The sequence below is a fragment of the Corvus hawaiiensis genome, chromosome 5 (assembly GCF_020740725.1).
Source record: "Corvus hawaiiensis isolate bCorHaw1 chromosome 5, bCorHaw1.pri.cur, whole genome shotgun sequence".
Lineage (NCBI taxonomy): Eukaryota > Metazoa > Chordata > Aves > Passeriformes > Corvidae > Corvus > Corvus hawaiiensis.
This window is the reverse complement of record NC_063217.1, coordinates 7,324,322-7,350,824: the sequence shown is the minus strand read 5'-3', so window position 1 is coordinate 7,350,824 and position 26,503 is coordinate 7,324,322. Positions and strand designations below refer to the sequence as shown.

Here is a 26,503-nt window from a genome sequence, read left to right as displayed (position 1 = left end):
ATCTACTCAAAGTTGCCATGCCTACGCGAGGTACAGCCAAAACACATTTAAGGGAGTTTCCGAGTAGCTCTCTATAGACTGGTACGGCAGGGAAACTCCAAGCAGCACAAGCTAAAATCCTCGTCCCTTTAAATCAGTCATGCTAGTTTAGGAGCTCCTTCATACACAGTTTTTCTGTAACATGTCTAGTGTGGGAACAGCGAGTCACCAGAGAGGGACACAAATAGCTCCTGGCAAAAGACACCTTTTACCATTCAGCCTGTATCTGGAAAGTCAGCTTGGCTATGTTCTGCATGACAGTGAAGTAAATAATACATTCAAGTATTATGCTGAATATTATTTACCTATTTAAAATCGAATTGTTATGAATATAAATGTGTTTTGATTAATTACTTTAATACATGTGTGTGTTTGCCTACAAGCCATTCTTGGACTATGCATCTTAACAAGGAGGATTTCTAAAGGTACATTTGTATGATTGTTAGAAGAAGTGTTTATTCAGCTTTTAACTTTTTTAGTTAAGAAGTAATACTGCTCCTTTTTGTGATGCTCAAATGTGCAGGTTATTTTCCATCTCCCATTTTCTGAGAGAGTCATCAAGTAGAAACAGTTATTCAGGGAATGGATTACATCAAAAATAGCAGCTTCAGTAAGATTTTGCCCTGTAGCAGATGGAAATCCTTCAGCAGTATTCTACTGAGGTGTCAGCTGAAGGGTCCATATCACAGTGCTGAGGAACACTTTTATAAAGCAAGAAAAGATTTAACTTCGGGGCTGAAAAAAGGAACACTGATATAGAATAGGAAAAAAGAAGAGATCAGGTCGAAAGCCATGAAACTTGACTTTAAGAATTCAAGTTTCTCTTATACCACAGGACATCAAGTAAGATTTCACAGCTTTCTGTAACAAAACTAAGACAGTGGAACACACTTGAATCTGTTGCAGGTATCTTTTCTAGTTAGGCTAATCCCTCCAAAAACAGTTTTGCAAGAACTGAAGCTGCAATGATGCAGTAGAAAAGACTAACTGGACCAAACTGGAGGGAGAGAAGAATGGAAGATAATCAGCTTTTCCAGTGACTACTATTCCTTATTTAAACAATTTTTTTAAAATAAATGTATTTACTACTTTGAAAGACAATTAAATATTTTTAGAATGGCTTTTCAGTATTTTCCTTGTTTTGATATTCTCCAGTGAATAATCATTACCACAGATGTAGAAGTTCTGCTCAAGAAGAAAAACCATTGATAGTAACTGGAGATCTGAAGTCCCACTTCAGGAAAACTGTTATCTTTTTGGGACTGTGTCAACTGTCCATACTGCTTGAAGTGTCAAGAAGCCCTTCTAATACAGACCAATGTTGACAATGGTCACATGTCTAGACAAAACTTCAGAAGTCAATGCACTACTCAGTTTCCTCTCCCCCAATTCTCAAAAGCAGAAAGTACATTGTGGTATGAATGCAAAGGGCTAGTTAAGTATCTTTGAAGGATGATGCACATACTTAATTACTGATCTAAGAACATTAATTGGCAGTACTTTAATTGATATGCATAATCCCTGATTTAAGGTAAAATTAACCAGTTTTAAGCTATTTAAGAATTTTTTCAACTCAAGCATTCACCTGCATTACAGTGTCACTGCCTACCCTGCCCAGGGATGTAGTAGCTCTTCTGTTCCTCAGTGAATTATAGATTTTTAAATCATTTGCTCCCTGCCCCAACACACTAAACACTGGTTTGAATTTATGCTATTCTTCACAGAAAAAACACTGCCACTTGTACAGCTTTTGTACAGCATGAGCATTAAGGCAAGGAGATACATTCTTTTACTAAAATAAGCTAAGCAAAGACGGAAAGAGGATTTACAGCGTATGATAAGGGAGACTGGTAGCTTCAGAATCTAGGTTTGTTTTCAGTCCTACAGGCAAAAATCACTACAGCTATACATAATTAAGCAAAGAATGTAAGGACACTTTACATGTTTATTTTTTCTTCCTAGCCTATTAAGGAAAGAGCTGGTAAAACAAATAAAATTTTAAACCCCACCACCTCCAGAAACAGTAGACTAAGCACCACATACATAGCCTAATTATAAAATTTATCTACAAACAGAAACCAACTTCCTACTGGAACACCACACTTCCTAAACTAGATTTGCATGTCAATTAATGGCACAGAAATGAGATAGCAGTGTAGCAGAACATGAAATAACAAAGTTGAGGTTAACAGACAACCTTGCCAGCTAGCTGAAAATATGAATCTGCAGATGAAAATAGGTGTTTTATATTGGTGTGACATTACAAGGTTGTAATAATGACCTTATTTTGAGTCTATGTAGTCTAATAAGCCCGTACTGATGAGTTTTATTCATATGCAATAAGAACCCCTTAACATCTAGTTTGTGTCTTTAACACAAACTGTTTTTCACATCATTAGGGAGCCAGACAACGTCAAGAAAAAAGTCCACAATAGGATCCCCTCTGCCCCATATTTACTTTGGCACAAACATGACATTTCTGTCTTTGACTGTCAGCTCTTATTTTAATATTACTCACATTTTGGTTTACTTTCCCAAGCAGCATTACTTTTCTTTAAAGACATATAGCACATACTTAATGTTTGGAATTTATTTTTTATATTGCTGTAACTTTATGCTGTATAAACACCCTATGCCCAAAGTTATTCCTTACTTGAGCTAGTTCATAGCTCTGATTTTTAAAACTTCTCTATAATTTTTCACATCCAGCATTTCTTTCCATTCTGTTTGCTTCCTAGTTTATAACCATGGTTTTTAAGTACTTATTTTCTATTACAAGATTTAACAGCCTATCATTCTTATGAAGGTAATTAATTTAGAAAATAGCCTAAAATTCGTCACAGCCCATCAAAAACTATTAAATTGTGTGGCACACAATCTTTGCCAATAGTGCACAGCAGTTTGCTCAAATACAGGGATGATTTAATGGTTTTCCTTCGGTCACCGAAGCAGAATCCTTTCTGACCTGCTTCACCCATGCAGCACCTTGGCAGCTCTGCAGGTCTCTTCACATTCAGGAGCCCCACAAGAAACTTAGAACAAGCAGGCTGAGACTTGCTCCCAAGACTGGTCTAACAGCTACTGGAAAGTGTTTAACCTGGGATTCCCAAGCTACAACTGAACTGGAAAGAGGTGCTTCCTTCAGCCTTTCCAAAGAGCAGCAAAGGGCACCTCAGCCATTTGCCCCGCAATCTGAGGAACAGAATCACAGAATGGATGAGGTTGGGACCTCTGAAACCTGTGTAGTCTCCCTGCTCAAAGCAAGGTCACCTTTAACAGGTTACTTAGGATCTTTCCCATTCCGTTCTGGTTTCGAGCATCTCCAAGTACAGGGAGACTCCCCAAGTCCTGGTGTCTGCTGGGGAGCCTAGAATTGGATACAGCACTCCAGATGGGTCTAACCAGGGTTGCATAGAGGGGCTGGATCACCCCCCTTCTGCTGCTGCTGCTTATCCCAGTGCAACCCAGAGTGCTGCTGAGTTGTCTTTGCCATGAGAGTGCATTGCTGGGCCATGCTTAACCTTACCTCACCTCTGGCTGCCAGACAAGCTGAACAATAACACTATCTTTTCTCAGGTTCTCACTTAGGGTATAATGTCTACCCAGTAGTACAAAATCAAGACAAGACTGGTGGTGGGGATATTAATCAAAATTCCAGGTGAGACCACAGTAAACAAAGATTATTTTGGATGAGCGAATACCATGGTATTTTGTAATCTCTACAGCAAAGTTACATTAGTAAGCATTAGAGAACATTTCAATGCTCACATCCTTCAGCAAGAAAGGAACAAAAAGAAACAGATGCTGTCTTATTAATCCAGCAAAACCACAAATTCTGTGTAACAACCAAGTCCCAGTATCATATGTTGTAAAAGCTGTTCACAAAGAGGATCACCATACAGTAAGAAAGACCACGTGCAAAGCAGAGAAACTGAGGGAAGCCTTATCTTCATTAAGCCAAAACAAACTGTAATCCTGACTAAAATGCATAATTTCAGCAAACTAGAAGAAAAATGGCCTCAGTGCATTCAACGTGTGACTACATTCTGTGTTACTCGAGTTACTTTGACGTTATGCAAATAAAAAGAGTTAGGCTTGCAGGCAGAAGGTAAATAATCTAATGCAAAACGTCCTTTTTAACACAAAATTTTCTATTCAACAAACAGAATGAAAAGCTTTAAGCCTTCATGAGTATGATGCTTTTACCACAGGGTCTTGCAGTATATCATGACAGACTTCCATGCTCATGTCTAAACCCAAAGCTGAGCATTACTTCATCAGGCATAATAGAACTTGCTATGAAAGTGAAAATATTTCCATAGTGCTTTTTCAGCAGACCTAGTAGGTACAGTAACATGATGATTCAGCAGAGATGAGCTCCTGCTCAAAACAGAGGGAAACATCTACCAGAAGTGGGAGAGCTGCTGACCAGTCAAGCTGCAGTTATTCCCAGCATAATTACCTTGGGTATTTTTGACTCACATGCACGGGCTGTATCTCAAGTGAGGCACAACAGACTCTTCAGTTGATTTTTTTCAGGACTATTTCCTATTAACACTTTGCAACCTACTTCCCCTCTCACTTCTATTCAGCCTCTACATACTATTTCCTATTTGGCATTTACTGAAATTGCTGTTGGCTGAACCAGCAAAGCAGCCAAGAAATAAGAGACACATGACAGATAGGTCCCTGTTACAAGACAAAGAACAAGTACATATGCTCTAATTTGACATCAGTAACAAAAATATATTTTCCTCCAACAAAATGACAGATGTATTCAACTATTCCACCCAAAAAAGGCAAAGTACGTAAGTCATGTAACAGAACTCAACTTTCAGCATCTTTGTAAGAGTAAGACTTTAACTAGAAGAGGTGCATACTTTCTGGAATCAGGAATATCAAAAGAACTTATGATTCAAGGATCACTCAGGATCAAATACCAAAGGCTACCTAAAATCTGCAAAACATGATTTCTCTAGACAAACAGCAAATTCTTAAAAAATCAGTTTTAACATCCTCGTGGCTGCCAGAGGACCACAGTGAGGATTCATTGGTCTGCATAAAAAAGCTACACCAAAGTACACAAACTCCAAACACTTCATAACCCACTCTGAGCCCGAGCAAAACCAACTAGCTAACCAGTGAAAAGGAAAGCAACAATCACAAAATGGAGAAACATGCAATTCTTGGAATTCTTGCATTCTTGGGATCATGCAAGACATACTGGCTACTAAAAAACCCAAGTTGTATCAAAATTTCTTTTCCCAAGTAAAAGACAGCCTTCCTCTCAATGCATTAAACAGTATGATGATACAATAGAACAGTTGTTCCTGCAACCAGCAAATGCTGTTTTGCTTAGTCTGGTCACCTACACATATCAGCTGAGTGGGGCTAGACAGATGGGAAGCTCCACCACATGCTTAATCAGCAGCCTAAAGGCCTCTAACAAGAAATTTTTATGACATTTGAGAATTAATCTGAGTTTTAATAGAGAAAGGTGTTTATCTAAAAGCATTTAATTTGTGACAAAAAATTGTGCCCTCAATTTTGACTCATTTAATACATTAAAACAAAATTTATGGCAAGTAGGGAGAACAAACTCAAGCCTTAAAAGATTAACAGATAAACACTAGCAATGAAGGCACACCAATACATAAAAATAACTGCTACAAGGCTATAAGCAGCTCGTTCTTATTTTCCAACTTCCTCTTTACTACCATTTTGTTAGCAAGTTAGTCCACATTGCCACCCACCTCAATACCACTTTGTCTGGCTAGTTTTACAGCTGTGTTGTAGTAGCCACAACGTAGGAGATGTTCCACCATCATACGATCCATGCGTTTCTTCTTCCACATGTTGGCAGCAGCTGGCTGGTCACTACTGTGCTCCTTCAGATGTTCAATCCTGCGTTTGCAGAGCTTTGCACTTTCATCTTCAGCCTGGATTGACTCAACAGCCTAAAAAGTGAAAACTAACAGTAAGAGCTATACATTTTCCATCTCCTTTTAAAGCAAAATACAGTAATTGTTTGTAAGCATTCTATACATGTTATACATTTACTCCCAGTAGTGTTTCTTTCATTTAGAAACACACTTCCTACAGCAGTGCATAAGTTTCAGTGTGGCTGGTCCTGTTCTGAGATATTCTTGCACAGAAGTAAGTTTTGATATATTTGACATTATGAATATATACATTTTTCTGCTTAACTTGCAGTTCATCCGAAACCAGGAATGTATCAACTGTGGCAGCAACTGCTGTAATAGCCTGCAAAGAGCTTTGTGAGGGTTTGCAGTCATCTGATCCAAACAGCAGAAAAGCAAAATTTCCACCTCTAACCTATGCATGGCTTCTTCCTCCAGCAGCTGTCCTGCTGGATTAGTTCTACTGAGGAGTGATGCCGAGTCAACCCACATTACTTCTAATACACTGGAGCCATTTTAATCAGTCATGCAATAATGGAAATTATACAAACACTTGGCCTCTTGGCACCTGCAACTCAAGGATCTAAAAGCAGTTTTCCAAAAATCATCAGCTTTGTTAAATTGGTACTATTTTATTTAACTCTGCCACTGTGGAAACATGCATCCCTTGCTCAGAAGCCTTACTTAGGAAAGCACATTTGTCCAGAGGAAGTAGACTGATGATTTTAAACCAACATATTGGCATATCCAGCATAAAACACACATCACCCCCTAAGATATCGCCACAATATTTTTTTTTAAATTAAAACCAAAACGCTCAGCTCATAGTTGCTTTCCTTTAACCTTAAAGTCAACATTCCAAGCTGGCTAACTCAGTATACAGCACATGACAACTCTGGGCCATGCCAGGCTACAGAATTCCAGAAAGCTGGCAGTACCTTTATGTGCCTGCTAAAGTAAAGGCAAACCAGTAGAGGATGATTAGTACCTTCCCCATCTGCAATATATCACCAGTGATGCAATTGGAAGTTAGGCTGCCTTGTGATGACTTTAAACTTGCTGGCTTGTGTTTGAATGACTGCACAGCTCTGGCAGCTGGAAGGCACAGGCAAGTCTGCCAGCTCAGCCCAAAGAACCTGGCAGGCTTTTGGCAGCCCACTCTGCACTCCATGCTGACACAGCGACCTTCCCAGAACTCAAGCTATAGTATCATACGCAGTAGAGCTCCAGCTCTGGAAGCACAGATTGGTTTTAATTGTATTTTCCATGCCTGCCCATAGGCAGACTTCTGGAAGGATCAGTATTTGAAAAGCAAAGTGAAATAAGGGAAAACTTGCAAGGAAAGCTCAACAAGCTGCTTTTTCTCCCCCCCCAATTAAGCCTGACTCTGATCTGGCCCTTGATACCAAATTCAAGTATCTAAAACACTAGTCACTATACAAGAGTCTCTTACTAAAATTCATGTAAACATCTGTAGCATGAGTTATTTTTATTACTGAAGTCTGAGTTACTGCTCCTGCTGACTTTAGCTTTATTTTGCAACATACAGTTTGTAGACAAGTATTTTGTTTGAGTTATAAACTGGGTCTCTTCCTAGTCTGCAAGCAAACACTAACTCAAAACACACTTTCACTTTTTAGATCTCTGCAGTATTGTCACATGTGAAGGCAACCTTGAGAAATATTCTGAATATAACTAAGAACTCAAGGCAGCCAGGCAGGGTTAGACCCTTTCTCATTCCAAAGGGCTCTTCTTACATGGCTTTGTATCTGGACTTACACAGCTCTTGCTGGTTTTTTTGATCCTTCTAGCACATTCAGAAAGGCTACAGATCCTTTTCAAAACCCTCTGAAGCAAGTCTATCTGGACTTGCCCTGCTGGACATTAATAGAACTTGGGGGAACAAGCATATTAAACAGGATACAAAAGGGAAAACACAAAGGCCTGAGTTTCCCCAGGATCATTTTCAGAACCCAAGAAACCTGCTGTGTTTAAAAGCTCTCTTTTAAGAGTGAGTAAGGTGTTAAATAAAGGAACCATCTAATTCTATTATGGCCATCTCAGCAGTTCATGAGATCCTTGTCTAAACACAGGAGGAAACAGAGATCCCACATGGGTCCAAAGGCTCTAAAGAAAACAATCATTTTGCTCAGGGCAGAGATTATAGAGAAGACAGTTGGGAGTTGAGGGTTTGGAGCAGAAACAAGACCTTTGTATTTCAGAGGACTTTTACTGTTAAACAAATTTTCTTTGCCTTTTGTTCTTTCTGAGCAGCTATAAGACTCCCCACAGTCTTTCAGGCAGTCAGAAACAAATGAACAATTAAACTAAAATGGAGCTTTGCACCCAAAACATTCAGCAATGCCTTCAGATACACCCCCACAGTCAGCAAAGATTTAACAAGTAAATAACTTTTACTCCTCCACATCATTACTATAGACCTACAAGCAACATCCAACACCTCTTTCAGAAATAGCTCCTATTTTTCTGTAAGTAACGGAGAAGTGAAGAAAACATATCCTTTAAGACGTCTTTAAGTCTCACAATCCGAGGATGAAAAGAGCAATTAATTTATGAAGTCTTTTGCAGAACAGCTTTTCAACACCTAGCTAAGTTGTTCAAGCATAAAACCCCAAATCAACACACATGACAGCATTATTTTCATGTTGCAAACCTCCAAGGTATTTTGACGCTTCACTTAATACTGTCTCAAGATTTATATCTGTTGTTGATTTATATCTGTTATTTCATTTAACTTTTAATGAAATGACTCTGCTACTATGTTTAATCTATTTATTTTTGGAGAAGCACTGCTCTCAAGTCAGGCGACAGAGCTATTTTCATTTTTCTGCAAGACTTGTTTCAAGTAAGTATTCTGATGACTCTAGGGATGAGTAATATTCCCATCCAAAATAAGGATGGCTTATACTTCTTTTTTTGAGAACATAGACATCTTTAAGAATGGCTTATACGTCTTTTTCTGAGAACATAGACATCTTTTTCTAAGAAAGATGTGGTAAAGGCATGAAAGGCTGGTTGTATTTTGTTCAAGCTTAACAGCTAGAAGCAGGTTATCCTGCCAATTTTTGTTTAAAAGGCTCCTAATATTCCCTAGGAATCTTTCAAATTGCAAGTTGAGTGTTTATAAAAATTTTTCACGTAACAATCCAGGACAACTTGCACATTCTTCTGCATACAACTATTCCTGCACTGGGGGTTTCACATTTTTCATCTCGATCTTCTACCTGTTTTGCTATTCCAGTGATCAATTAATGCAATTGCACAAACCTTTCCATCAGACAAGCAGAAATTGATACAAATCAATTAATTTTGCTACTATTTCTTTTCTGTTAGTACAGAAAGTCCTTTTCAGGACTATAAGCGTATATTAATTTTACCTCTCAACAGAAGTTTGTTATACTTAGACAAACACCACCAAATTAAGTTTCTTAAGCACAGTGAAGCAAGGTTTCACTGGGCATTCCAAGGCCAGTAATGCCTGTTATCTGGAAAAGAAAATCCAAGGAAACAGCATTGTAAGGAAGGTAGAACAGCACTCACCTTGCGTTTCAGAACGCTGAGTTTTTCAACGACTCCATCCAGGAGACTGACAACGGAATCCACAGCAGGACAACTGCTCAACGTCTTCTCCAGCTCCGCCACCACCATGGTAACGTGGCTGGTCTCACGATCAATGTTCTTCTGTGCAGCTCGAAATCGTTTGTTCAGTGTTTCATATGGCACCTGAAGGAAAAATACCAAGTCATTAGAATTTCTATAACTAAAAATTCACATCCTCTAAAGCTTAGAGAGACTGATGATTTCATCTGATGAAGCCCAAAGAACACCTTGGTTCCAGGGGACTAGAGGTCATTGATTGAACTTGAGTTCCCATACCAAAGCCCTTATTTAAGTTCTCTCAGCAAGGAGCTCACACTTCAAAGATTATGAAAAAACAACAGGAAAAATGCTGCAGTTTCTTATCTGATACCAGTTTCACCTATCCTGCTTTGGCTGTAGCAAGCACTGATGGAAATAGTCCAGAGACAACAGAAAGCAAAGGCAAATGTGTTCCTACAAAAGGAAAGCTACAAATTAAACAACTAAGAGATCATCCTTCAGAACATGACTTTCTAAGTTTACATTACTTCCCTTCAAGAATTCATTAAAACAGAGAAAGTTACCTTTGTGAGAAAGCATGTATAATGCATACTGGCTACTCAAAAATTTATACATAGTACACCAAAAGTTATTCAGGAAATCCAACAAGTCTCCTACATACTTTTACCCACAAAAGACTACTTTTTAATATTACTTCCCCAAGGACTATAAGGAATGTCAAGAGAAATCCCATGTAAATTTTCCTTTAGTGATAAAAGCCTACAATGTATTAGTAAACTGACTAATTTCCTCTAACGCACCATTCCTGACTTAAGAGATTTATCAGTCTTGGAGGTCTCCTGTCCTACGTGTCCCACACCTCTATGGAACAGTTGTATCAAAGCTGCTACTGATGGCCATTTAGTGACACGTATACGGGAGCAGTCTACAGCCTGGTGAATGATTTGGGGAAAGCTTACAGGAAGTGTTAAGATGCTTCCACTACAGAGGCAGCATAAGCAGTTTAAACAGGAAGTTCTATTACTTAAAGGAAACAGGAATTTTTAAAAACACTCTAGTGTTACACACTTAATACATCCATATCTTTAATCTTTAAAAAGTCCAGGAGAAGTTCTTTCAGGTAGTTATGATAATCTTGATTGCTTTTCCATTAATCAAAGGCATAATTTAGCTAGCAATCAGATTATCCATGCTAAAGGTAAAACAGGAAACACAAATCAGTGTTCTGTTTGGTACATATCACATATATGTTTGATTATAAATCTTTCAAGCATGTAACTTCAAATCAATTATATCAAGGTCTCAGTTTTCCTCATTCTAATCACCTGCATGCAAGAAAGTATCCCCAAGGGCCACGCTCCTTCTGGGCGCCATTAGCAAAGAGGTTACTACGTAACCACTGCAATTCCCCATTAGAGAACACTTTGGTTCAAAGCAAGGAAGATGAGCCAAAGCATTTGCTTTCCAAGACTTTGCATTACCTACAATAGGTTGTGCTTATTTGTAGTAGTAATAAAACACAAGGATAATCCTGATAAGACATGAAAGGGATCCTCAAGTTTGAAATGATCTATTTAATGGTTTTTGGTATCTGAAACTATGACCTAAACAAATGACAGGACAAGACTCTACCACAGGAAGCATCAAGCCAAAACAGTTGTTTTCCTTATACATTTTGCCCTAAAATCCCAGCACTACACCCACCCAAAATTCAAACCACATAAGCCATGACAAATAATAGGCTTCAACACCTACATAGTTGCCTATGTAACAATCTTCCATCTCCAACCCTCATTTCTCTTTTCCATTTCCACAAAAAATATTAAATATTTTAGAAACCCACAGATAAAATGGACGTTCCAGGGGACCATTATTTTGACATCTCATGTTTTTGAACATGGAAACTTATTTCCAACTCTAAGACCTGATGCCAGACAGCATTTAGACAACTTCTTCCCTTCTTTTTCCCCCCACTGCATTTTTCTTACTGTCCACCAAAAAATATTTCTGCAAGTATTTTGCTAATCAGCTTTCCATGCCACACTGAGAATCTGCATCAAAAGACTTTCATAAGCTACTATTAATTTGAGGTATCTTTTTTACTACAGAAAGTGCTTTTGTTAAATTTTGAGCAGTCAGCTGGACACAAATCTAGTCAGTTTGAAAAAAGTCTGCGTTTAATCTCCCTTTCCCCTAGTTCCTTATCTGCACTCAAGAGCAGTAACAGCTCCCATTTCCTGTGCTCTGTCTCTTCAGCATGCAGACATCTGGCACAGTTTGTGTTCATATGACATTTAGAACAATTGAACTTTCAATTTCAGCTGGTATCACTACATATCATTTAAAACGTGTCTAGGCACAATTGGTTTTTGAATCTTCTCTTATCCTTTTCTTCCCCCTACCATAAATGCAATCTGAATACCATGTGCAGAAGAGGCTGCGAGTTGAAATGTTTCCACTATATACTCTGAAAGTAAATAAAAGTAAACATATTGAGAAACATAATTTAATGTGCCATAACAAGGGAAATTAAAGGTACAATGAAATTATTTGCGTAACTGAAGCTGACAGTAAATACTCTTTACCAGAGATTTCCATAATTTGCACTGGCACTTGTTTCTTATTATAGAGCCAGCAGTTTTCATAAGAATTTTTGTAAATTGTATCTAGGTACAGCTTTTACACTTACTTTATGGGAACAGAGTCTGTGAATGCCAAAATGTAGAACTGCAACTGCTATATTCCTTAAAAAAAGCAGCATTTTATGTTGAACTTGCATCCCGATCCATTGGTTCTTTTGTTACTCCTACAGCTCCAAAGTGCCAAAAGACCCAGCTCCCCAGCATTGGCTTGCTTTACTGCAAAACCCTTCAAAAGTTACAGGCATTGTACCAACAGGATCATTTTTTTCCACCAATAATGAAAGTTAATGGAAGGAGAACATGTAAGAAAGTATTCTGGACAATACAATTCTAAAAATTTTTAACTTATAGTTCACTTTGATTTTCAGGTACCATTGTTAGAACATGGTGAACACCAAACTTTTCCAACTAAGAGATAGATGCAAGATTTACATATCATTAATTGCCATAAATTTATTGGAGACTTTGAATCTTTCCTGCCAGTGCCATTCTGTGACCATACCTGGATTACACGGTTATTATTCAGAGACAAGAGTGACCTACAGAACTCAGCCTAGGGAAGCATTACCTTAAGGAAAAAAGAATAAATCAGCTACTAAAAAAATTGAAATAAAGCAGCAAGTACTGACCAGAACGTGTTCTGTACAAGCACAATACCAACTTGTCCTACTCGTTAGAGCTTGAAAAACCACACCCAGTTGGCTCATACCGTGAACATACAAGAGGATACAAAGGAGGGTTGTAAAATATTAGTGGGCAGCACATTTAAATCCAGTGGCACTAAGTAGATTCTGCTCCTTTTGTTCATCAGCTTCCACAACTGCGGACACATTATTCAACCTAAGCACGTACTCAACCAGGTCAAACTTAAATCTAGTGAAAAGGAATTTGACTGAAGTTAGGACAACCTACACAAGGGGTAAAATTACAGTAACACAAGTTTTTCCAAGATCAAAATTTTGCTGTGATGTGAAGGAAAGTTGGCTTGCCTGGAGGCTTCTGCAACTACAACATGACTGTTTCCAGGTGCTAAACGCTAACAAAGAGGCAGAGGCAACTGATAACCCTGATCCAAATTTTTTTTCATTTCAGGAGTTACTTCACTCTGGTTTTAGAAAGCCAAAAAAGTGGTGTGCTGTCCCAGAACATGCTCCAACAACCTCTAGCTGTGGTGACAAGGCTTAGAAGAGGATTGTTCTGGCTCTACAAGCTTGAACTGGTGAAGAGGAGGAAGGACTGCCATGAGAGATATACACTGGTTGTTCAGTTGAGTGCAGGGAGTAGAAAACTGCAGAGCTAAGGATGTCAGAGGGAGTTTTTAAGTGTACGCTTAGGAACTCAACTGTGATGTTTACTACCTGGCCTTCAGCCCAAACAAAGTCCTCTTCCTGCCCATGAATGCAAATAAGATACCAAAGCAAGGCAGAGTTCTCAAATCATGAAGTGGCTAAAACTGTTCAAGTTGGGCAACTGTAGGCAATCTTTCTTTCCATAAGCCATATCAAATGTAACTTGAGATACCCTTGAATATAGTGAATTTAACACTAAATACATTTTCATCAAAATAAATTTTTCAATAAGCTATTCACTCACTAAGTGATTCTGTTTTCTTGAGTCTTTTCAAAATATATTAAAAGTAGAAATAAACCCAGCAAGTATTAAATGTTTGCATATATTGTAACCTGATGTTTTGCAAACTGTATACACTTCTCAAGTGTTAATTATCAGCCTGCAAATAAATATTTGAAGAAATATAAATAATATGAAGCCAACTGCATACAGGGCTGCATCAAAATAAGTGTGAGCAGCTGGTCAAGGGAAGCAGTCCTGCCCCTCTAATCTGTTCTTGTGAAGCCCCACCTGCAATGCTGCACCCAGCTCTGGGGCCCCCAAATATAAGAAGGATCTGGACCTGCTGGAGCAAGTCCAGAAGAGGCCACAAAGGTGATCAGAAGGCTAGAGCCCCTCTGCTGTGGAGACAGGCTGAGCCAGATGGGGGTGTCCTGCCTGGAGAACAGAAAGCTCCAAGAAGACCTTATGGCACTTTCCAGTACCTAAAGGGACTGTAAGAGAGCTGGAGAGGGCACTTTTGACAAGGGTATGCGAGTGACAAGACAAGGGGGAATGGCTTCAAAATGGCAGAGGCAGGGTTAGATTAGATATGAGGAAGAAATCCTCTACTGTGAAGGTGGTAAGGCCCTGACACAGGTTATCCGGAGAAGCTACGGATGACCCATCCCTGGAAGTGTTTGAGGCCAGGTTGGGTGGGCCTTTCAGCAACCTGGTCTAGTGAGCATGACAAGGAGGTTGGAATTGAATTACCTCCAAGTTCCCTTCAAAGTAAACTATTCTACGATTATACACCTGCCAACCTTTTACACAGCATTCTACAATGCATATTACTTTTACACGCATTATCAAGATTTTACTGAGATTAATTTTTCTTCTTAAGGTTTTCTTAATGTATCTAGATGCGCACACTTCCTACTCTAGCCATAAAATGAATATATAGAAAACAGCTGCTGAACACACTCCCAACTCAGCTCTTGCTTATCTCTACAGACTCACAGAAAAATGCCTTTAGAAAACATGTGATGAGAACATACTATCTATAGCCTTTAACAATATCAAAAAGGAGAGAAGAATGCAGACCATTTCCCCCTCATAGAAGTTCATTAACTATAGTGATCAAAGTTTAAAAAGCTTTGCTACCTCAATGGCATTTATGTTGCTGGAAGTCAGACATCCAGACTGGACTTATGCTCATTTTAGCACCTTGAATTCTATTAAGCAGCTTAATGGCATTTCAAGAATGTGGAGAAGTTTTAGCCTGTTGGACACTTGCAGCTTCTACAACAGACACAGTCACTCACTGAGCACCTGGGGTTTCCAAATGAATTGAATACACACACTGCTGAAGGGCTCTCTGCTTGGGATAGAGTACAACATAACAAAACAAACATGAACTGTGGTGAGTTCTTCTTTGCAGAGATGTTGTAGGTGTCCAGCCACAAAAGCCTTTTGAGTCACAGCTAGAAATCCAGCACTCATTACCATCACAGCCAACATATACATCCACTTCATTCAACTAGACTTCAAATAAGTAATTGTTATTACCAGGGCCTTATAGACACAAGCAGCTTAAGGAAGATGAAAAGCATCTATAGAATTGAGTTTGTGACCTAGCTACAAAGGACAACAAAGCCTCACTTCTGCCTTCTCTGTCTTTACTGGTAAGGTCTTCTCCTAAGTCTTCCTGATGATGTATGAGTCTGGGGAGAAAGGTACTATTCACTCATGTAAGAAGTCCAAAGCAAGCTGAAGACACACAGGTGCATAGGAGCAGAAGGGAGGAGAGAGCTCCTGGATGACACTGCAAACCTGCTACCACTGCTGGAATGTCATGGTGAACAAGAAAAGTTGTCTGTGACTGAAAAGGGCAAGTTTGGTACCTCTACTCCAAAAAGAAAACCTGGAAGATCACAAAAACTACAGGCTAGTCTGCCTCATCTCAGTTCTTGTGAAAGTTACAGAAAAAAAAAAAAAATCATTTGGAAACCAATTCCAAGCTTATAAAGGTGACTAGGAATAACCAGTCCAGGTTTGTCATAAGCAAAGCAAGCTTGACAACAGTGTGTGCTTTCAGTGATGAACTGACTATCTCTGAATGGCAGGAGCATGCTGGCAGCCTTTCATGCCAATATTAGTGAGGTTTTTGATATTGTCTCACTTGTAGCCAAACAGGGGAGACATGGACTGAATGGCTGAATACAAGATGGGTGAGGGCCTGACTGCATAGTCAGGCTCCAAGAATAATGGTCAGTGGTTCTAAAGCTTCCTGATGGCCAATTACAAGTACTGCTCCACTCCCCAGGAATGTTATCAGCTCCAACATACATGTCATTTTCAACCATCTGCGCTACAAAACACACAAGCAGAAAGCTGACAGAGGACAAACTGGTGGAGTCCTTGATAAATGGACGTGTTGGAGCTGCCATTCAGAAAAAACGACAAGCTGGAGAAACACACCAAGAACTTTATGAAATGTAATCAAGGCAAAACCCAGGGCCCTGGATCTGGCACAAAACCACCCCAGCCTTTAGCACTGGTTGTGGAATAACTGGCTAGGACCACCATTGCAGGAAAAGATGCAGAGGTCCTGATGGACAGCAGGTTGGACATGAATCAGCAACAGGCTATCATGGCAATGAAGGTTAACCCCATCCCAGGCTGCATTAGCAAGACTAAAGGCAGTGGGTTGAGAGGAGTGATTGTTTATGCTCAGCACTCATGCAGACTCATCTGGAATACTGAGTCTGGTTTTCAGGTCACTCCCCCGCCCAACCACTAAAAAAGAGATGCTGACAAACTGGAGAGAGTCCAGAAGGCTGCCACCACGACAGTGAGCTGGCTGAAGTATAAAAAAAAAATCCAAGAGAAGCTGAGATGGGCAGGCTTGTTTCCGTTACAGAAGGGAAGGCTACAGGGAGTTGGAAGCAGCACAATCTGATAGAAGCTTTCTACTACTGAAAGGTGAAGGTCATAGATAAGAGCTAGCCAGACTTTCCGGAGTTACAGAGCAAAAAGGAAGGAGGCAGAGTTGACAACTGTCACTAAAGAAAATTCCAGCTGGACAAAAAAAAAAAAATATTTCAATCAGAAGGCTTGGTAAGCAATGGAACAGCAGCCCAGAAAGGTGATGGAATCTCCACCCTCAAAAGCTTTCAGAACTTGGCAGGACTCTGAGCAACTCAGATTACCTTTGAAGTTAGCCAAGGTTCAAGCAGAAGTCTGAATTTACACTGTCTGCAGAAGTACTTTCCTACCTTAATTTCATGAATTAGTCTCTGCTAACTTAGACACCAAATACATTTCCATATGAAGATTTGAATGACCATACCCAGATAAGACCGAAAGTCCCCTCTCTGCCACTATCTTTTCTCTGATGATATCCAGAAAGAGGATGGCACTTGAAAAAAGGCAAGAACAAAGTTACTCTTCCCAAACAGTCTCTTTGGACTTCTTGAGCCAGAGATGGGAGTTTAACAGTAGAAACACCACAGGGTGATTCTCACTCATGAACTCTGTTGGTTGCTGTTGACCTGAGTTTTAGCACTGCAACATCCTGTTGTGAGACATTTCACAGGCCCACAACTACGTGAAGAAATACTCTTGGGTTTTGACTTTTCAACTAATTTGAAACCCTTCTGGTTCTTGTTTTGGAAGCATAAAAGTGAACCCTCTCTTTCTCCTACATACTTCTCACATATCTTGAGATTGAAGAGACTTTCTAAACCATTCCTTGAAGACAGACTTCCATCTCTCTAATTATTCTTGCCCTTCAGTAGACATTTTCCAGCTCTACTACATCCTTTTTCAGGATGAGAGAAGGGAGAAAATAAGAGTAACTCATACTACTTGAGAGAAGAAGAAACCATGGATTTTAACTGCTATGTATTGAGTTCTCCATTCTTCCCTTTTCCAACACTTCTGTCCTGTGTTTGTCAACATTAATCTGATCACTCACAGAAAACATTCACTATTAGTCCTAAGATGCCACTGAGGAATGATGATAATTTCTAAATCAGTTATTATATATTTAAGACTAAGATTAATTTTCTTTCCACCATACCTAAAAACTGTATCACACTGCATTTGTCTGTACTGAATTTAATGCATTTTAACACCCATTCAGTCTCTCACTATTTTTCTCTAATGGTTCACACTTGGGCTATATCTGTAATACCTCAATTATCTTAGTATCATCAAGGAAACTGCTTCATCTTAGCACTTACTCTTTCTTCCACGATGTTCAAACAGCTGAGTATCACCAGGAAGCCAGCAGAATCCTAACACCAATCTTCCTCCATTACAGAGGCTGGCTACTAAATCTTGATGTTTGTTTTTTATCTTGCCCAGTTCCTTATCCACATGAGGACTTCAGTCTTTCTTGCAAGAGTTCCTGGTAAGGCTTATCTCCAAGAAACATTCAGTAATATGAATAAACTATCAACCAAGTCCACCTCACTGCCTCCTTCAGTTTTTTAAAAACAACTCTAGTACCTTTACACGGCATGCACTTTTTAAAAGTCACATTAACTGATGTACATTATTCCATATTTGATTAGTCAGGATACTATTTCTGCATCAATAAGCCATTGTTGGAAGGGAAAAATCAATTATATATATTAAGAATCTCACTAAAATTTTACTTAAAGTAGAAGCATGGAAACAGTCTTCTACTTTGTCTTTCTTCCACAGCTGTTCAACAAAATCCTCAGACTACTTCAGCATTTATCAGAGAATTAAGAGGAAGACTGAACAGAAGAGAAAGGGATTTCTCCCAAGTCAAATAAGCTTTTTATAGCAAGTGTTAAGCGCTGCATTTCTACTCCTTTAGAGGTATAGGATGTTAGGCCAAAGTCTAATGGGCACAGTGTAACATTTCAAATACCACCTTGATGCTGCCCACAAGTTTTCCACTGGTACAGAGCAATACTGAAAGACTGAATTACACATTTCTTGCATGACTGAAGTTTTGAAAAAAATGTAAGCCTTTATTCTCCTCCAAATCTTTAGCCTTACACTAGACCTTTAGCACACCAGTTCTCACACTGATCTGGTCACACACTACAATATTGGCCAAATTCCTTCTTGACTTATGTATATTCAAACCTAAGGAGCTCCAAATAAAATTGGAAACTAAAACACAATCACTTTCAGACCACATTAATCAAAAAGTTTCTAGCCCACCGTAACTGCATATGTGAACCTAGTTCAGATGCAGCAGAAAAACGTAAAAAAAGTTTGTATAGCTATTATTTGGTTGCTGGGAATTATAGGGTAAAAGTGAGACTTCAAAAAAGTCAACTAAAGGAAGAAACTGAAGGAAGAAATATTTGGCTGTGTAAGTAAGACCATTAACTATTCTCCAGACTCCTGTTAACAGGAATTTTCAAAGGTTTCTTTTCTAAAAACTGATTTTCCCAGAAAACAGTATAGACAACACAGAAACAAGAATCTTTTACATAGGTTGGTGATTCTGTAAAAAATATCAATTTTCCTTCCATATTTGGTAGAAAGTAGTTAATCAGGTCTAACTTGTACCAATTCCTATACAGGGAACTTTTAACTATATATCCTGACTTGACAGATCTCTCTGTGCATCTTCCTTCCTCAGTGTTACAGTCTATTGGCTGAAAGTAACTCCTTCCCACATAAAATGTGATTTTTTAAAAAAAACATAAAAACCTACATTGTGTATCTTTTTAAATTAACTCAGTCATGAGCAAGAGGGAATTAGAAATGGATTTTTAAAAATCTTACCAAATACACGAAGTCACTAAACTATGGGGAAGAAAAAAAACGTTTCAAGAAACATAAAATAAAAAGAGTCCTACCAGATTAGGTGGGGGGAACCATTACAGAACTATGCTCTCCTTTCAAGGGTCAGAAAAATGGTGTGCTTCCTCTCCTCAACTGTGTTAGCTTATAACACCTGAAAAGCACCAGAGATTTGTATGACTCTACAGGTCTCCAAAACAATTCAGTTAAAGACTTTGAGATATAAATAAGCTTTTTTCAAATGCTCCTACATGAAATTAATTCTGGCCATACAGCTAAGGAAAACAAAGAGGTGCAGTGATGAAACAGCCTTCTGAAAAACTAGAAGCAAAATCAACTTAGCACTACTTTAGGCAAGAAGAACAAGGAAATATAGAAATATGTAAGAAAAATTAAGCATCTCCTGAAGAGTTTTAATAAACAAACAGTGTCAAGAGAAAAACTACACCCCACAATAAACATCTTCAAGCATTAAGCTGTTTTCTTGAGACTAAATTAGATCACCATGCTCACCATTTCAACAAAACAGAAAAGTAGAGAACATCTATTATATATGATGCCATAGAAAAATGAGGCAGGGTAGAATAAACTACTGAAAATTTTCCCTCAAAGCAGTAACAATTAGCAGTTCCATACAGAATTACTGAAATTCTGTATGTTTATATACTTCAATTTTTCCTCAACGATTCTTGGATTATTTCAGACCAGAGTCACCATCATTATTTGTCACTGGACTTATCCAAAATGTAAATTATATCAGCACTTATTCAGTGAACTCTTCTGATTAGTAGTTCTTATCAATTTCTTGAAATTGCAATAGTTTTTCTTTATTCTAGGCAAAATCAGAAAAGGAAAATAAAGTTAAAAGAGAAGAGTAGTAGTATATTTCAGAAATGGATGGCTTAGAATCATGTCTAGATTTAGGTTAATTAGGTAAAAGCATTAAAATATAATCTTGAAGAGATATAGATCCAAACAAAGTAATTTTATAAGCCTAAAGGTTGGAGGTAAATTGATTTTTAAAAAATAGTTCTTTTTAAAAACAGTTTCAATGTTTTTGAAGGGTAAGGTCTAGTAGCTTGCCTTAGTTACAAACCAGTCAGTTTTATAACTCAGGAAGACAGTACTGTGTATTCTAGAGCAGCTGTGCCTAGAAAGAAACCATCATTATATTATTCAAAGCTGCTACTTCAATACAGGAGAGAACAAACAGCAAAAATTCTTGGACTATCCATCTGCTACACACATACTTAGTCAACAGAAGCAATCACACTCCTTCAAAATATTATCCTGTTACACAAACCGCAAGTAACTAATTTCTGCATACATTATGAACTTTTGAACAAGGCTTCCTACAAGAAAATTAAGTGCTTTACAAAGCCATTTTACAGTTATAAAGTTGTAAGAAAATTGTCTTACATCCTTATATAAGGAAGTTGACAATGATTTTAGAGCCCTGTCTAGAACTACCCTGGGGATGTCAGAGGCCAGTCCTTTTCAATGCACTTGTTTACGGCTGCCACCCTGGACTTACACCTCAAAAGAAATTTCTTTGCTCTTCTTCTTTTAGTAGGAATATTGGAGTACTAACAAGAACCTAAGCATTGCTCCCTGTCCAAAGACACAACTGAGCTGCAAAGCTAAGGTCACTCAGCAGGTGTGTCCTAAGCAAATCCTTCCATTTGTTTTGACCTTTCTTTCTTCTCCAAATATTTGTTAATTTTAATCACAGCACCACCTCTTTAAATGAAAGAGGTCGTTGTCCTTCTGTGTGTTTGCAGAGTCCAGATACCATGATACTCTCTAGAGATCCAATTTCCAATCAGATTGCTCCCAAAATAACCTAGTCCAGCCAAAGTGACATCATTTCTTGTAAGACAATTAAGCATTATTGACTCAAATTAGCAGACCCATATCAGAATATATGAATGACCAAAGTTCTACTCAACATGTTATCTGTTTTCTTTCATTTCCATGAGTTTCCAAGTCAAGTTAATCTACAGAGCTCTTAAAAAAAATTGAGGTAAATCAAAAGAAGTTGTGAAGCAGTTAAATTACTGGCTATCAAAATAAAAGTATCTTAACAAAAAAAAATGCTTTATTTAAGTCAAATATCACGTATTGTAAGTAATGAATTACTTTGGCATATTTCACATTCTGGGTTAGCAAATACTTCCCACATAGTGTATCTTCAGGCTGTAAGTTGTGGGCGGCCAAGTGCACAATGCAGGCAGCTTTTTGACTTAACAAGGACTGATGGATCCTGTCAGTGTGCCCTTATAGCAAATTCCCATCTGCCAGAACAGTACCTCCCTAAATTTGTGAGCCCAAAAGGCACACTCTTATGCTGATTATACAGGAACTACTGATTTTAAAGACAATGGGAAGATGCTTAGGGAAGACACCAACTAAAGCATTTTCCTCCTATTACGATATCCAGGAGATGTTTGAAGCTCATCTTTACTCATTTCCCAGCTCTTGACAAACACTCACTATGCTAAGATTCAAATATTTCATGGATATTCTTATTTTATGTCAACATTTAAAGATCCCAATGTGCTAGCTACCATACAAACATATTATTCCTATACCAGAAAACATACACAAACCAAACTCACAAGATCACAGGCTGCTGTCCTGTGAAAACACTACAAATCAAGTATGGTGCAACTAGGAATTGCAACATCAGAAAGTGTTCACTTTGAAGATACCAACAGGAGATCTTCTGTAAGATATTTGAGAATAACTTTCTTCAAGTATTTTCCGACAGGCACAATGGGGTACTGATAACCAAGCAACAGCTCTAGCTCATGAGCACAGTTACTGCCTTTTACTGTGTTTTCTTCCTTCATTAATCACTTTAAAATATATTTTATAGTGAGTGGGCAGGAGTGGAAAAGAGACCAACAGGAGCCAATTTTTTTCAGCTACATCACAACGTCAAACTTCTTACAAAGTCCCATAGTATTAAATTTTTCTTAAAACACATGTTTTTTTTAGAGCAGAGCCTAGTGCAGAAAAACTACAGCAGTACAAAAGATGTCACGCTTGTTTGCTGACACACACACGTGTCAAAACAGGAAGCACATTATTCAGCAGCACAGGAACGCTCGGCCTGGACATTCAATGCACTCGGTGAGTCAGAGCACCCAGGTTGAAGATGGATTTAGTGTGAGGTAAGTGTTCATGATGAGTTAGTGCAGAGCTGACTGTTACCAACATCCAGGTTTAGCTCATTTTGCCAACCTTCTGTTTGAAAAGCACTTAAAAACCAGATAATCTAAAAAGGGGCCTACAAGAGAGGTGGAATGGGACTTCTTAAACAGCAGGTAGTGACAGGACAAGGGGGAATAGCTTCAAACTAAAAGAGGGCGGGTTTAGATTAGATATGAGGAAGAAATTTTTTTATTGTGAGGATGGTAAAAAACCGGACCAGGCTGCCCAGAAAAGTTGCACATGCCTCCTTCCGGGGAGTGTTCAAGGCCAGGTTGGATAAGCCTTTGAGCAACTTGGTCTAGCGGAAGGTGTCTCTGACCTTGGTAGGACGGTTGGAACATTATGATCTTTAATGTCCCTTCCAACTCAAACCATTCTGTGATTCTATCATGATACGTATTCTTTTACATTCACGTACGGACCGTGAACTAGATGTTACAAGTTGTTACTTCTGTCTTTCTTAAGTTCTGCTTGAACCACTTTCACTGAACAACTTTGGCTGCTTTATGTTCAAAGTTTTGACAAAAGTACTCTGACTCTTAAAATTAGGTTCAAAATCAACACAGAGTAAAGCTTATAAACGCAGGAAAACAAAGTACTGCAACCAGTTATGCAAAAAATTAATCTTGCACCTCTTCTGCTTTACTGGGTAAAAAAAGTTGATCTGAACTGTTTAACATCTTCATCAGTGTCCTGGATGATGGGTCAGAGTGCACCCCTCCAATCTGCAGAGGATATGAAACTGGGAGGAGCTGTTAATATGCCAGGTGGTTGTGGTGCCATTCCTACAGATCTCACCAGGCTGGAGAAATGGGCAAACAAGAACCTCATAAAATTCAACAAAGGGAAACAAAGTCTTACACTTGAGAAAAAACAACCCTTTCTACCAGAACATGCTGGAGACCAACAGCCTGGGAAGCAGCTTTGCAGAAAAGAGCCTGGGGTCCTGCTGGACACGTTGTCCATGACAGAAATGTGCCCCTGCAGCAAAGGCTACCAACAGCACCCTGGGCTGTGTTAGGAAGAACACTGCCAGGGGGTCAAGGAAGGTGATCCTTCCCCTCTACTCTAACTAGAACTTAGACCCACCCAAAGTGCCATGTCCAGTTTTAGGTCTCCAGTAAGACAGAAACATGGACATACTAGAATAAGCAAAGAGAAGGCCACAGAGATCACTAACAGATTGGAGAGTCTGACATGGGAAGAAAGGTTGAGAGAGCTGGGATTGTTCAACTTAGAGAAGAAAACGCTCAGAGGAAGCCTTATCAAAGTGTATGAATACCTGATGGGGACAACAAAGAAGATGGAGCCAGACTCCTCTCAGCAGTGCCCCATAAAAGTACAACAGGCAAGGGGCACAAACTGAAGGACAGAACATTTCTTGTAAACAAAAGATAACTTTTTTTTTAGTACCACAACAGCAGTCAAACACTGGAATAAGTTTGCCAAGAGAGGCTGGAGTCTCCGTCTTGGGAGATAATTGAGAACAGTCAGGCCATGACGCTGAGCAACCTGCTCTAGCTGATCCTGCCCGGAGGGCAGGCTACTGGACTAGACTGTCTGCAGAGGTCCTTTCTAACCTCAGCTATTCTGTGGACTCAGGATTCAAACAATATGCACTTCATATAATCCCAGTCTCCTACATGTTTCCCTGTAAGAATCCAGTAAATATTGTGTTTCCATGAGAAATTAGTATCATATTAAATCTGCTGCCAGTATTTTTGCTGACAGAGCTGTCAACAAAAGAAGCCCAACAACAAAAGCAGCTCTGAGAAGATGCTCACATATCCTGTGCTTATACAACTCTCCTGTTGATCAACTTTTTTTAAAGCAGTAGTAGCCCAGCTAACCCTAAACTGCTTGCCAACAAACAGCCCAGAATATTTTCACAAGTGATCATTCCTGCTTTTGGGTCTTCCATCTTCCACTTTTGGGGGCTTAGTCTATACAGCTTGCTATCAGTTTAATAATTATTCATACTTCTAAAGATATGGATGAATTATCCAGCTTCCTGTCATCACTTGTTTTATTAGTTTCAGCAAAGAACTATGATAACAATGTTCGCATTCATTCATTTTCAAATTGTCAGCTTTCATCTTACATGCTCTCATCTGAGACTAGAAGAATTCCCCATCAGCAGCATTTCAAAAAAAGAAAGATTCCACAGCAGTTTGGTGGAAGAATAGCTGACAACCTTCTTGTCCTTGAGAAGGGACTGGAGGGGGTGGGGGGGAATATTCAAGAATTATTTTGTACACTTAAAGAGCTTCTCTAGATTCAGCTGAAGAACTCTATTTACTTCCTCTGAGCTGAACTGCTGAAGAACAGCTGAAGTATTTCCACTCCAGCAGCAACCACAATTTAGCTATGGAACAGGGATTTCCCTCTGCAGTTTGAAGCACTCTTTCACATGAAAAGCACTCTGTGGAACATACCATAAATGTAGAACTATTACACAACTATTATCTAGTGATGCTGGCATGAGGAAGCTAGAGGGAGGAAACAGGAAGGATATAAATACAAGTCTGCAATCTTTTATATTTTACTCACAGAAGGGAAAATCACCAGCGTCCAGAGCTCCAAGAGAAATATCTGAGCTACTGTGTTGGTGAACAAAATTTTTTAAAAAAGTGATACACGTTCATTTTACACAGCATTTGAATAAACAGGAAATAAAAATTCACAGAGTCTCAGTCCCACAGAAACCTGGAGGCACCTGACTCCTAAAGAGCAAAATGAGATTTCATATCAACTTACTTTAGTAGACTTTAGCCTTAGTGTTCATTTCTCCATGCTGCTTTTTCACCTCCACCACTAAAACGTTTTGGTACATGACTCACAGCTAAGAATATTTCAGAGAACATATTCAAAGATTTGAGCAGACACTGTTCTGGCAGGTTTTTTTTAAACAATGAAAAATGTTGTTAACGATTACAGGAACAACTCAGAATTCGAATGGCTGCTGGGAAGAGTCAATAAACATCATCTTTGCTTGGAAATTAAGAGTTTCAGTGCAAGGGTGTCTCACCCTCTTGCTATTTAGCTTGCTAACTTTACAAACAACATTCCATTCTTTTATGTATATTTTTGTTGAGATATTTTAGGGAAAAAGAATGCTTGTGGAAATAAAAGAATTAGTCCAAAATATTCTCTACCTTTTAAATGGCTGGCACCTTGACAATTCATCTTAAGTCATAAGCACCAAAACAAAAAACTCACTGATCCTCACTGACAGTAATTTTTCAGGAATGTAGCAACCAAAGCTGTGGTAACAACGGGAATACACCTAAAATGCAGTCTTAAAACGATGTTCTTAACATTAAATGCCTTCACACTGTTCTGGCTATGAAAAGTGCTACAGTGCTCTTTACAGCTATTTTAAAATTTAAGCCTGATACTGTCAGGTCCAAAGTACTTCTGTGTGACAGAAAGGAGCCTTCAATGTAAAATGGGAATCAACACTTTGTCCTTCTACTTCTCAGAACCCGAGCAGAATGGAGCTATTGGAGGAGGATATGCACAAGAAGAACATTGCCAGAGAGCCTGCAGAACCAACACTGCAAGGAGCACACAATGCTCGGCGTGTGAAGGCACAGCACGATCTCAGCACAACAAAGTTGACTTTGCATAAACATCTTCTATAGAAGGTAAAATGTGGATACACTGACACGAGAGATATTTAAATAAGCATTTTGCAATAGAGATCCTTCTCCCAGGTCC

At 38.8% G+C, this 26,503-nt stretch overlaps 1 protein-coding gene across 4 annotated transcripts in view; it reads right to left on the bottom strand.

The window, feature by feature from the left end:
• Positions 1-26,503, bottom strand: part of MAEA (macrophage erythroblast attacher, E3 ubiquitin ligase) — a 49,789-nt gene that overhangs the window by 22,178 nt on the left and 1,108 nt on the right. For 2 of the 4 annotated variants that reach the window (XM_048304296.1, XM_048304295.1), the window contains exons 2-3: positions 9,522-9,704; positions 5,793-5,996 (exon numbers count right to left, since the gene is read on the bottom strand). In XM_048304296.1, coding sequence (XP_048160253.1) covers positions 5,793-5,996; positions 9,522-9,704 — 387 coding nt within the window. Of the gene's footprint in view, positions 1-5,792; positions 5,997-9,521; positions 9,705-18,018; positions 18,114-19,623; positions 19,722-26,503 lie in introns of those variants that run through there. The other 2 variants (XM_048304297.1, XM_048304298.1) reach the window with 2 other exon arrangements.